Consider the following 13,730-nt stretch of genomic DNA (forward strand, 5'->3'; position numbering starts at 1 on the left):
ACTCAAGATTTTCTGTGGCCTGTAAGCATTCTAATTTTCCAGAAGTGATATTTCTGACCATTTGCAGAGAATCACAGAATTGCCTAGATTGGAAAAGACCTTTATGAACATCTCTTGCAATCATTAGTCTATCATGGAAAAGTCCCAGACTAAACCATACCCCTAAGCCCTATGTATGCGCAATTCTTAAATACATCCAGGGGTGGGGACTCCACCACTTCCTGGGCAAGACATTTCAGTGCTTGATAATACTTTCAGTGAAAAAAGCCTTCCTAATGCCCAGCTTCAACTTCCCTTGGTGCAACTTGAGGGCATTTTCTCTTAACCTATCATTTTCTCCAGGCTGAACAACCCCAGCTCTCAGCCACTTCTCACAAGGCTTGCTTTCCCAGACACTTCCCCAGCTTTGTTGCCCTGATCTGGAGACACTCCAACCCCTCAATGTCCTTCTTGGAGTGAGGGGTTCAAAACTGAACCCAGTATTTGAGATGCAGCCTCACCAGTGCTGAGTGCAGGGGTTTTCTCTATGCTCCCTTGCTTTGGTTTGATTTTTTTTTTTTTGTAGGGCATTATCACATCCTGTGGCCATGTATTTTTACACCTTTTTTCTGCCCCCTTTTCGTTCTTACCCTCATGCTATACTCAGTAAATCTTGCCATTTTTTCCTCCAAATTCTGCTCTCAATGTCACTTTATCAAAACTGTTTCATTCATGATTCTCATTTTCCTTGTTTTTTAAGCCAACATAGCTCTTTTCTGCTCTGTAACTATGTAGCCTTTTTTCATTTAATCTGTTTCATTATCTCTGCTCTAAGGAGATTTAGAGGTGAAGACATTCTAATCTGTTACTCTTTAAGATTTATATTTCAGTAAAGAAAAATGCTTTTAAAAATCCTTATGTAAAAATGCAAACAAACCCATCCCCCTGTGTTACAGGCAATGATCCAGCCTGCAGAGAAATTTTTTTTTTCTTTAAATGTGATTGTTTGAAACATCTTTATTCATTTTAGGCCAAAACTATTCTTGGGGAACATCTACTGAATGTTGGTATCAATCGGGATAATGTATCTGAGATTCTGCAGATATTCATGGAGGCTCACTGTGGGCAAACTGAGCTGACAGAGAGCTTGAAGACAAAAGCTTTCCAGGCACATACTCCAGCTCAGAAAGCATCAGTTCTTGCTTTTCTTGTCAATGAGTTAGCCTGCAGCAAAAGTGTAGTAAGGTAAGATTTTTCCCAAACAGGTCTGTAAAAATAGAAGTACCAATATGTTCTAGTTCAAAAGTACTGTGTACACTGTTAAAGAAGGCTTCTTGATGTGTTCTCGCAATGAAAGCTGAAATTTGCTGTCTTACTGCTTCTTAGCTTAGTAATTCTGATAAGAGAGCAAACATAGAAAAGTTCTACTATTTTAAGTCTGTTTTCAAAGCTTGCACCAAAGTTCCTACAGCTGTTTTGTGGTAAATGAAAAGGCTGATTACAAAGAAATTTGCTAGATGTTTGAGGAAACAGAAGAGTTGTATAAGGCTTCTGCAGTACTCCTGTTTTCCTCTTTTCAGGCATCTTTTGCCCAAATACTTGGACCTAGTATTGTAAGCTGTGGTGGCAAGCCTGATTTAGCATGGTGGTAATTCAAGCAGGTGTATGCTTCGTTTGTGGTCAGAAATATATAGCATTCCATAATTTAAAAAGAAATGCATTAAACAACACTTGAAAACCCAACAATGTGCAATTAATTTAACTTACACCATGTGTACTTAATTACTGTGGTAAAGTCTTTGCTCACATGAGAGCTGTTTTGTTTCCTGCTGAATTCTCCTGCTTTTGGTGTACAATAATGCAAAAGTGAATCAAGATTGTGTAAGGCAAGAATGAAAGAGATGCTCTGTATCTTCCAAGACTGAAAACTACTATAATCAGCTAAAAGGTTGAGGCTGAGATGTCTCAGGCATGGGCTTGCAGACTGTGACTGTACTGTTTTGGCTCTTCAAGTGTTGTAGTGAGAAGCGACCATAGTTTACAGATCCCATGGGTCCTAGTTAGAAGACCATAGATGTATCAGTGATAACTTTGTTTTCAGTGCAGGGCTTTGTGGCACATGCAGCTGGAGGCTTGACACAGCATTAGAGCTGTGGAAAGAAGTGTAAAATTCTTTGAATGATACGCTTCTTACAGAAAGAAGGCTGATACGATACTGTAAATAAGGATTGCATGACATAGGCACAGCAGTTCAGAATTGGACTTTGCTAGCTTTTAAATTACTTGTTTTAAACGTTTTCCCATGATATAATTCTCTAAGAGTGTACATAAATGTATTCTCAGAAAAAGAAAGTTCACAGTTAATGGATTATTTTGTCTTTGACAGTGAAATTGATAAAAACATTGATTATATGTCAAACTTAAGGAGAGATAAATGGATGGTTGAAGGCAAACTTCGGAAGTAAGTTTTGTTTCCTTAAATATTCCAATGTATTGCTTTCTTGCATTTGCTCAGATATGCTGCTATATAGGCAGTTGGTTCTAAGGACAAGATTAGCTGATGCAGTTACAGGTTTACCAAGAAGCTTCTAAATGAACTGCATAATTGGGACGGATGTGGATTTGGAATAATGCAGAACTGGTCTTTTTACAAGCTATAAAAGATGCATGAGATTCAGAGGGAGTGTCCCTCAGGATTGAAGCAAAGTCAAGTTCATTTTGTATTCTTTGGGAGAAAATTTTTAAAAATTATTTGGCATATTAGAGGAGCTGTCAGATTGCTGCTGACATTATTATCAAGGTTGATTTGGATCTACCTTAATTACCAATGTTCATTCTGAAAGGCATGCTAAGAAGACGTGGTTTTCATGCGACAATTGCCAATCAAATTTTGTGTTGTGTTATCTTAGTGTTTCCCATCTGTCAGTGTTGCATTGTTCCCTGTAGCTGGGGATCATTTGTAGAATGCAAACTTTGAGCTTTTTTTTTTTTTTGCATTTTTATTTAAGGAAAACCTAGGACTTTTTAGGGGTTGTCAGTTTCATATCCACTGTTCTCCCATCCTACAAGACAAAATTCCATACAGCAAGCATAATGGCTCCAACTACCAGGAAGCTAGAAGGCATAAAAGATATGAATCACAGGGGGTAAAAATATATAGCCAAACTTGACTTTCTTTTTTTAACTTAGTCATCTTTATCTCTTTCTAGGAATGGTGACTCCTTTCTTGGTCTTTGCTTTAGGTACTTGTGTTTGTAATCTTATGTCTCCCTTTTTTCCCTTTAACGTACCTCAGAAGGAAGAAGGAAACAAGTAAAAGAAGAAGGACAAGAGGGGAGGTAGAGGAAAAAATCTGGCCAATAAAAATAACTTCTTTACTAATACTGCAGATTTCAGTCTGCACAGGGTTATTATTTTATCTTTTAGGACAATCCAAATACCTTTCCTTGTCTTCATCTGTATCCTCTCTCCAGGATATAGTTTCAAAAGGGTTTCTGAAGTTCTGATGTAGCTAGCTGTCCTCTAGTGGAATGGAACCCTTATCTATCCATGTCTCCTTAGCAACTGCTTAGTCTTCCTCTCCCTCCATCAAACTGTAAGTACTTGTAGATGTAGGATCCTCCCTTTTCCTCGTGATCTCCCTTTTCTTCTATTTCGAGTAGTTGGCATAATACCCTGAAGTCCCAAGCTCTTCTTTCCTTTCTCTATTTGTTAAGTCTTTACTCTTTCTTGTTTCTCCCCCATGTGAATTTTGAGTTCTAGTAGTGCTGTCCCTGTTACTGAGTGTAAGTATTGTGGGAGTGCTCAGAAACATTCTTACACTTCTTTGAATTTACTGGATATGATTAATTTCATCTTTGGTTCAAAATCTTTGGATTTTCCGCTGTTTTTCTGGTGCAATTCAAGAAGCCTGTTGTAAGAGCCTTCTTTGATCAATGTAAAACAAGGTTTTCTTCTTCATTAAATCAGTTGGTGTGTTTTTCGTAAACTCTACAGCTGTTCTGGGGCTTCTGTTCATTTCAGGCTTCTGTTTGGTCTTTTTTTCTGCTTCTAGACTTCACTCTTATGCATGTTATTTTCCCCATACATTTCAAAGCTCAGTCTAGTTTTTAAGCATCCTAGGCCCAAACAGTTTTGCAGAGCATCTGGTTTCTTGAGTACTCATCATGTGATCAGTGGATGTGTAGTCTTTTCATATGCACACACCCTCAACACCAACCCATCATGCCTGGGAAGTGTATAATTGAAGAATAAGGGCTACTGAGGAATGGTGGGATTGTTTCATCTCAGCCTGATTTGCCAGTGTCTGTTGTGGTAAATCTTCATACCCCCTGTGTCCAGACTGGCTTGAAGTATATCCAGGTGAGATGAGAATCGACTACCTGTATCAGATGTTTTCACTAAGCAATTTTTTTTAATGTGCATACATTCTCACTTTTTTTAGCTCCTCAGCTGGATACTGGGGGCTGGGGAGAGGAAGGGAAAGCTAAAAGAGAATAAAAATGAAATATAGCTACTTGAAGAATTAAGTAATAACTGTTTCTTTACAACACTATAAATACTGCAGAACAAGTTTTTGCACTGCAGCAATGTTGTTTTTTGCATGCTGGTAAGGCATACTTCTTGTAAATTAATTTATTCCCAGTGAGGCCCTCTAAACTGTAATTGATGGTGGCATATCAAAAGCAGTGTGCTACATGAGGGGAGAAATTGCACCCTGAGTTTGGGCAGAAGGTGATAATGCTGATTTGGGGAGCTTTCGTTTTTTGACATCCAAAGGCGTTTTAAAGTTGCGTTTAAAGTATAGTGTTTAGAATTTCCTTGCCTTGCTTCTACACAGAATCTTAGCATGGTGGGAGTTGGAAGGGACCTCTGGAGATCACCCAGTCCAATCCCCCTTGCTAAAGCAGGGCCACCTACAGCTGGCTGCCTAGGATCACAGTGTCCAGGTGGATTTGGAATCTTTTCAGAGGAGGAGGCTCCACAACCTCTCTGGGCAGCCTGCTCCAGGGCTCCAGCACCCTCACAACAAAGTTTCTTCTTATCTTCAGATGGAACCTCCTGGGTTTCAGTTTTCCCCTTGTCCTTTCACTGGGCACCACTGAAAACAATCTGTCCCTATCGTCTTGCCATCTGTCTTTTAGACGCTGATAAGCATTGAGAAGATCTCTTCTCAGTGCAAAAATTGTGAAGGCATGAAAATGAAGCCAAAAGGTGAATTTTCCTTATGTGATCTATCAAATGTTACAGATAAGAGTGGGCTTAAGCCACGTATTTAATTATCTGGTGAGCCATCCACTCTCTATAGGCCAATAGACATCGTAATTCTCTTGATGGTTGTGGATGTCGTTTTGGTATATATGTGAAAGTGAGAAAGATGAAACTGATTCCTCAGTGAAAGTTTCCTTCTCTGTGAGCCGTATGTCCAGGTAGCAGCAAGGAAAATTATATGACCTCTTGAAGTCTCTGAACATTTTCTAAGTTATACTTTTTGAGTATATAACTTGAGTCTGCCTCTACTATGGATCCAGAGTGCTGCTTTCTTACGCTTATGGTGCTGTTAAAAGAGCATCCTTGATTCATTTCCATCCTTACAACTTGCATCATCACACAGCAGGTTTCCTTTAGTGCTTGAAAGCGTTTTATCTCTAGTTGTGCTTTCTGCAAAAGTAGCCTTCTTTGGTTCTTCTGAGTTCTTCTAGGTATGTGAAAGAAGCATTTGCTGGTCGTTGAACCTTCCAGCTGCCAGCTTTGTTTGACTCGTCTTCAAGATTATCTTAGTCTAATTGGTCACTAAAATTGTCCAGTCATGCAGCAGTCAATCCAGATGTTGACTAGTGGCCTTGTTTGATAGTTGATTCCTGTGTATAGGCAGGAATTTCTAGTCAAAATGAAGATGACTTGATGGTTTGAAGTTGTCCTTTTAAAAAGATTTTTTTTTTTTCCCCTAAAACAGCCTGAGTAATGTCAACACTCAGCAAGACTGTTGAACCAGACCTGAAACTGTTACTTCCTTCCAAATTCACTGGGAGGCATGAGAAATTATTTTTTTTAATTAAAAAATATTTTTAATTGCTAAAATACACATTTGTGCTGAAAAAGTAAGTGTAAAACTTTCTAAATTCTCCAGTGGATTAACCACTGCATTAAAAAAAAACAAACTGCAACAACCCAAAAGCACCACCCACAAAAGAAACCCAAAGCCCAACTATTTCCAAGCAAACAGAAGGCCCCTTGATGATTTCTTGCTAATGGTCTTCTTAACACAAAAAAAAACCCAAAAAACCAGAGCTGCTACCAGTTGAGCAGTAACAGCTTCATTTGAGTTTGTGCTGTTGAGTACTGGCTTCGTTCAGCAGCATTTCAGAAGGCTGTCAGTGTGCTTGAAGCCAGCACTTCTACAGCACTCACCATACTCGTAGCCACTTGCTGTATGGAATGTTGTTTTGTAGGATGGGAAGAGAGATAAGTACGACAAGGAAAAATTACTTACTGGTAATTGGTTTGTCGTTACCACTCTACTTTTCCCATCCTACCTTCTTCCAACCATCTCTTACAAAAATCTTTGTCTTTTCTACACGTGTTTATGAACCTCTTCTAAGTCAGTTGTATTTTTGGTCTGCATTGTAAGTGACTGGATAGGGCTGGCTATTGATACCTCCTGTGATTCAGCATGTTTGCCTGCTAGCTCCCTGATAGGTGGAACTATAATTTTTGCTGTGTGGAATCTTGTCTTATAGGGTTTTTATAGAAGAAGAAGGTCTACTACAACCAGAATTACTGGTATGTAAGTTTCCCTTTTCTTTCATAAAAGGAAAAATAAGAGTTTGAGTAATCTCCTGGTAGTTTAGGTACCTAAGATTTCTCAAAAAAGAAAGTACATCCTAGAATAAAAAGATCACCCAAAGAACTAAAATAATGCATAAAATCTGGAAAGAAGGAAAAAAAACCCCAAATATACAGAAAACAAAACTTTAACCATCTCATGCTGTTGCCATGCAAATGTAAATAATTTCATACTTCCAGCTGAGGATTTTTGCCTTTCCCCTCAGTCACAGGTATTTTATGGTCATATTTTTAAATGCATAAACCAAAAGATAACTAGAAATGGTTCTTTCATCTAATTGTCTTTCCTGATATTTTTTTTTTCCAAAGTCTTTCTTATTTAATGTCTTCTAAACAGTTACACCTTAAAATTCACCTGGGAGAAACAGAAATCCTATTCAGAGCTGACTAAGAGGCGTGTAAGGGGTTTTGTAACCTGATTTTTTTTTTTTTTGACTTGTTGACTAACAGCAATAAATACTGAGAAAATAGTGTTGTATTAGACCAGAATTGCTAATTTGAATCTAAAATGTATGATTTGCTTTCAGTCACCTAGAAGAAAGGTGTGTTTATGGTACAGACATACTCCATAATTTCACCCCTTGTCCTGTGTTTCAAGGCTTCGAATCATTCATGCCAAGAAAACTGGCAAAAGAGATGCCACAGGAGGTGGTGATGGAGGAGAGGAGCAGCACTCTTTGGAAACGCCAACACCAGGCCGCAAACGCAGACGAAAGGCGGGGGACAGTGATTACGATGATGATGATGATGATGACAGTGATGATCAGGCAGATGAGGATGATGAAGATGAAGATGACAAAGAAGATAAAAAAGGAAAGAAGGCAGAAGTTTGTGATGATGAGGTAGGACATTCTAAGTATAGAGAAATTTAATGTATTAGAAGCTGTTTCCCTTCTGTTTCTCTGCAGCATGGCACTGCTTCCTCAAAATCTCACAATGAAAAGGAAGGAACAATAACTTACCTCCAGTAATCTTAAATTTTTAGAATGTTTTGTTTTCTGGAGTATTTTTTCTCTTTGCATGCATATGATATTATGGTTTGGTGGGTTAATTTGATGTGGAGGGTTTGTTTGGTTTAGATGGTTAAGTTGTTTTTGGTTTGTTTTTTTTTTAATTTTGCTGCTTACTTATGTTGATTTATTGTTAAATTTTCTGGAATTCTGAAGGATCATACCTGATCCAGAGAACTGCAGTTTCGTTAGAGTATAACTGTAGTTTTCTCTTGGAGGAGAATGAAGTTGATTTATGAGTTTACACACATTTATTATTTCATTCAGTTATATTTAACTTTGTCTATTATAAAGATTTCTTGTGTATTTTTTCCCTAACTTTTCTTGGTTCAGGAATCGCATGTATCACGGGTGCCATTCAGGCACAGTGTTCTTTTATTGGAAGGCAGATGAGGTTATATAAAACTGTAGCAAGACACATGTCACTCACTGCTCTGGAGATCTCAAAATGATGGGGGTGACCAGGACCCTGTCCTAGTGGGCGTCCCCATGGCAGGATGGAGGATTGGTGCGGCCACTCCCCCTGCCACCAGAGATTTCCAGTTTACATAGAGTCATTGTCTGGTGTTGTCCCAGGAGGCTGGGCCAAGGAGAACAAAGCTCCTCCCTATTGCACAAGGTGTTCCCTAACACCCCACTCCGTTTTTCATAGTTTCAGATTTAGTAGGCTAGCGACTTATCTATTGGTTAGTTCAGCTACATCTGGTCAAACATGGATGAACCCATTCCTACCACATTCCACTGAATGACCAGAAGTCTGATAGTGTACAACCCTAATGCTGAAAGAGTGAATCGCTTTAGTAGTCATCTTTTGTACACAGGCAAATATACAAGATAAAAACAAAACAAAAACACCAAAAAACCCCCCAAAACCGGATAAAACGTAAACAGATCAAGCCAATAAGATGAATACTTAAGTTTTTGAAGCCATGGCCAACTCCACTGTAAAGAACCAAAAGAGGTCCAACTATTGTCTGTCTTCAGCTGATGGTGTTAACTCTTTCAAGGGGTCTACTTGTTTACATATCGAGAATGAAGGAACGCTAAGGGTCATGCAACACATCCCATCTAACTCCTCACACCCATGGTGAATAGAGTCGAACATCAAGCATTAGCCTGTCAGGGTGGTGGTGGTAGCCTTACTGCCTTGGGCCATTGGGTTTAATAATAGCAATTTCCGAATACCACCATGTGGTACTATTGCTGATATCCTGATTAACTCTTTAATCATAGGAGGACTACATCAGCTGTTAACCACATAGCTTCTTCAGATCCCCAATTTTAAGTGCTCCTGTTGTAAATAATTCTAATTGGCTGTTATCAGTCCCTTAGCCAGTAAAACCCAACCACATACATAAGCCAAAATCCTTTCCAAGTAAGAGGTGCCAGCATGTCAAGGAGGTGGCTTCTGCAGCATGTTCCAATCACAGGGTGCCAACGTGAGGCTGTTGTTCTTGGCACATATGGAATGTTACTGTTTTGCTCTACACAGCGTGCTAAGGAATTGGTGAACTAAGGAATCATGCACTCTGCATGCATTCAGCAGCTGCCCTGAGAACAATCGCTGCAAAATCTCCCCTTTCCTCATTTTTTTAAGAACATCTTGGACAATTAACAACCAAAAATTCGTAATATGAACTGGGGCAACAAAGTTATTACTATCTCTGCAGATGAACCCATTCCTACCACAGTAGTCACTCCCTGACTGTATCTGATCACAAGATGACAAATTTTACTAGCCAGTATCAGATAAGATTCAAAAGGAACATAGAAACCTTTTAACTCTGAAATGTATCTACAACAGCCGAAAGGCTTGTTTGTTTAAATAGAAGTAACCCCAGCCCATAGGATTCATTGCAGAACTCTAGAATTCCCTGCTGGATAAAACCTGATTAAAGAGACAAGCAATACTGAATTGCCATGTTTTAATGCACTGAGTGTTGCCCTGATTACAGGAAAAAGGACCTATTTTTTGCAAGGTTATTGTAATTCAAAGAGAGGTTTTTATGGGTGCTATGGATGTGGCCAATTGAACAGCTCTTGGGTAACAACATACTTGATCTCAGATCTTTGCAAACACTCTTCTAAAAACCTGAGTGGTTTCCAGGGTACGAGCAGTTCTTTATATTACTATTCTGTATTTGTTTCAAGTGCTCTAATGTGTATGAATTTGGAGGCACAGGGCAGAGTCCTTACAAATTCATACTTCAGTATTAAAAACAAGCAACGTTTAGGTATCTAATCTCACATCCAAACCATGTATCTTTCCCCCTTTAGTATGACTCTCCTATTATGGTGCATGAGAAATTTCAGAGAGAAAAGCCCTGTAACTCTTGTAGAAAGATGAACTTTGTGATGTAACAAAAGTTCCATTGCATTCTTGCTAGATAATGTTGTTTCGGAAGGCTCTCTTCTGGTATGCTTTTACAGAGCCAAGAAGTACAAGACCACTCAGTATCTTACAGTGGAGGTGATTGATTGCTTCTAGGATTGTGGTTGTATTCTTTTGAAAACTGTTACTCCCAAAGACTTTCTTGACCTAAATTGTAACTCTCTTTATGGAAATTACTCTCATTTTAAAACTGTATCAAGAAGGAGGAAACCATAACCATCCTCTTCAAAAATCAGCAAGATTAGTACTGGAGCTTCTATAGCAAACTTCTAATGTACAGTGGCTCTACAGTTTCTTGTAAACATTGAAATAAAATACAAATACACTCTGGCCAAAGACTGATAGATAAGATTTGACAGATTGCATAATTTCATGAGAAGAACACTTAGAAATTAATTTGAACCTGAGGGTCACAGAATGGTTTGGGTTGGAAGGGACCTGAAAGATCATCTAGTTTCAACTCCTTACCATGGGCAGGAACACCTCAGGTTGTTCAAGGCCCCACCCAACCTGGATTTGAAAATGTTCGGTGGTGGACCTTCTGCAACTTATCTGGCCAAACTGTTCTAATGCCTCACCACCCTCATGGTGAAGAATTTGTTCAAATATCCAAAAAAGCTTTTTAGAAACAAAGATTAAATCTATTGTCTTAAGTGTTTGTGGACAAAACAAATTATTTCTTCCAGTAAAGAATGTTTTGAGTGAACATTTAGTCACGAGCCTTCCCCTTTGTATGTATCAGGGATGGTTTGGAAAGACTGAAGATAGACCTTTTTCCAGTTACATGGTTTTTAGTCAAATACATTGAACAACTGCAAAATTTGAATTATTTTTACCCTTAAAATTTGCCTCTGATTTTCTGTTACTTGTACTGTTTGTGAGACATGGTAGGGTGATTTTTTTTTTTACCCTGAAATAAATTGGGCATGACGGTATGTTTGGTGATTTCTAGGATGATGGGGACCAGACAGTAAGTGTTGAAGAGCTAGAGAAGCAGATTGAAAAACTGACAAAGGTGAGAGGTCATTTGTCTTTGTTACACTACAGATTTGATCACCAGATGTAATGAGTTAGATTAGTAACCATCATTTTCTGTCCTCCAAATTAATATAAATTGAAATAGTTTTGTTTAATGAAAATAGAAACGGTGATGGTGTTTGTGACACACAAGTTGTGAGTTTAGTCTAGCAGCATTGAGTGGATATGACTCAAAAGACAGTTGGAAAGCTGTTGATAATATTTGCACATCTCCAAATAAAAAGTAAGATCATTTTTATCCAGATCTGACTGACACACCTCCGTTTACTGATCTTGGGAAATGAGAAGCAGTGACTTTTCCATTACACAAAGGATTGCAATTCTCGCTCCCTCCTACAGCTGGCTAGTTTCTGCAGCCCGGTTCCAGGCTTGGAGAGAGAGCTGTCTTAGCTTCAGGCTTTGAGAGAAGAAACAAGGGAATAGGAAGAGAACTGTGAACAAGATAGAATCCTGTCAATAGGGGTACTCATGGTTCATGGTTTTATTCCTCATATTAGAAAATTGGCAATTTAAGACTTTGGTTTCTGTCATGGTCCAGATTGCAGTAAATTCCCAGTCCTGCATTATATCTAACTTCCAGCAGGCTCAATTTAGCAAGAATTGAATAAACTCAGATCTTTGCTGGCTCTCCTCAGAGAACTGTGTTCGAATACAGAATTTGTTTTCAGACGTTACTGTTCTCATTCTTTTATGAACCAGTTAAAACATCTCATTAGTTTGCCATCAGGAGCTGCAGTATCCAGCTGTCTTCAGGGCTCAGTTTACCATTTGCTGGTACTGTAGAATTGATAGGATTTCAGCTGTTCTTCTGCTACGAAATCTTTGATCATATTGTTCTCTGAGAGTCAGTGTTACAGACAGGACCTACCATCACAAAACATGCTTTTAGGGAAGACTGATAAACTTAAACTGAACCAGTAAGTGATTGCATTCCTTTTTTTTACAGTTTGCTCTGTAAGTAAAATCAAGACAGCAGTTGTGAGCAGAGTATCACATAACACACACAAAATCTCTGAGATTCTTCCCATGTGAGCCTGGAACTTCTGTTCAGTCTGGCAGTCAGGAGATGTTTTCAGTTATGTGTGGGTTTTTTTTTTTTTTTTTAACCCATTGAATTGTAATGCTTGCTCTTTTCTAAACCAGCAACAAAGCCAGTACAGAAAGAAGTTGTTTGAAGCCTCACACTGTTTGCGTTCAATGATGTTTGGCCAAGATCGCTACAGGCGCCGATACTGGATTCTGCCCCAGTGTGGTGGTATTTTTGTAGAAGGCATGGAAAGTGGAGAAGGTAAGAAGCTTAAGGAATGTTGTGCCAAGACATATCTCCCACCTTTGTAGCCTTTGATTTTGTGCAGCAAAGTCTTTAGGCTTCACCTTCAACCAGAGGCTAAACATGCTGCTGTCAGTTGACCTCTGTTGAAATGTTTTTTTTTCTGACACTTTCTTTGTGGTTATGAAATACCAGTTAATATCTTCTAAAATGAGGATTCATATCTTGGAAGTTTTCAGTTGTTAAAGTTCTGGGTATTAAAGCTATTTCATATTTACCTGCATTGGATTTTTTTTTTTGTATCCTTCTGGACTATTTCATGTTTCTGTATAGTAGTACACTCTGCATATGAAAACCAGGATGACCATAGAATGCAAAAAAAGCTTTTCATCTTCAGTTGTTATATTTTGTGCCAATACATAGACTAGTCTGTGCTTGAAGATTTGATATGTGCTTGCAAAAATACAAAAACTATTTTCACACAGGAAAGTACTGTGTTTTCTGATCAGTAGTATGATTCACTCTGCGTGTTACCCACTGATCTTTCTTCCAGTGAGCAAATGCTGAAGCTGTTTTTGCCAAAATTAAAATGTGAATTTGTAGTTGTGACAGATACAAATTTTGATTGAATTTTTCATGCACTTAAATTAGATAGATGCAGAAAATGTGTTTATCAGACTTTTTTGTAGATAGTAGATTTCTTAAACATAAGCCTTCATTTTGTTCACAAAAAAAATCCTTTCCACTTCTCATACAGATGAAGCAAAACCTTACTACTCTTAAAATTCCACCCCCACCACCCTGAATAACCAAAAAACCCTCTGAAACACATCAGAATTTAATGATCTGATGAGAATTACATCATTCTAGAGTTATTTATTTAAAGTAAGTGTAACATTATAGCATGATATGACAGCTGAGCCTTGTTTTGGCCCTCAAAATAAACAGTAGGGCTCCTAAATCTAATCTTGGTTTTCAGGTTGTTTTTCTAAAGTGGGTAGCATAAAAATTAACTTGACTGTGTCTCCTGTTCTGCATTATTTTATGCTGTGTGTTAGGAACTGTACTGCTGGCATTCCTTTTGTTCTCTGTATTTATTGTACTTCAACCAGATGAAATCCCCAAATGCTTTGGAAATTGTGCATGAAGGAAAATAAACAAACAAGCAAACCCACAAAAATTTTAACCAAGACCT

General features: G+C 38.3%; 1 protein-coding gene across 1 annotated transcript in view; it reads left to right on the plus strand.

Moving 5' to 3' along the window:
- The window catches only part of BAZ2B (bromodomain adjacent to zinc finger domain 2B), an 86,879-nt gene that overhangs the window by 62,340 nt on the left and 10,809 nt on the right, over positions 1-13,730 (plus strand). Inside the window, exons 22-26 of the mRNA XM_054381379.1 lie at positions 1,010-1,224; positions 2,366-2,440; positions 7,424-7,667; positions 11,180-11,242; positions 12,409-12,553. Of these exons, the coding sequence (XP_054237354.1) occupies positions 1,010-1,224; positions 2,366-2,440; positions 7,424-7,667; positions 11,180-11,242; positions 12,409-12,553 (742 nt within the window). The remainder of the gene's footprint in view (positions 1-1,009; positions 1,225-2,365; positions 2,441-7,423; positions 7,668-11,179; positions 11,243-12,408; positions 12,554-13,730) is intronic.

The sequence above is a fragment of the Indicator indicator genome, chromosome 5 (genome assembly GCF_027791375.1).
Source record: "Indicator indicator isolate 239-I01 chromosome 5, UM_Iind_1.1, whole genome shotgun sequence".
Classification (NCBI taxonomy): domain Eukaryota; kingdom Metazoa; phylum Chordata; class Aves; order Piciformes; family Indicatoridae; genus Indicator; species Indicator indicator.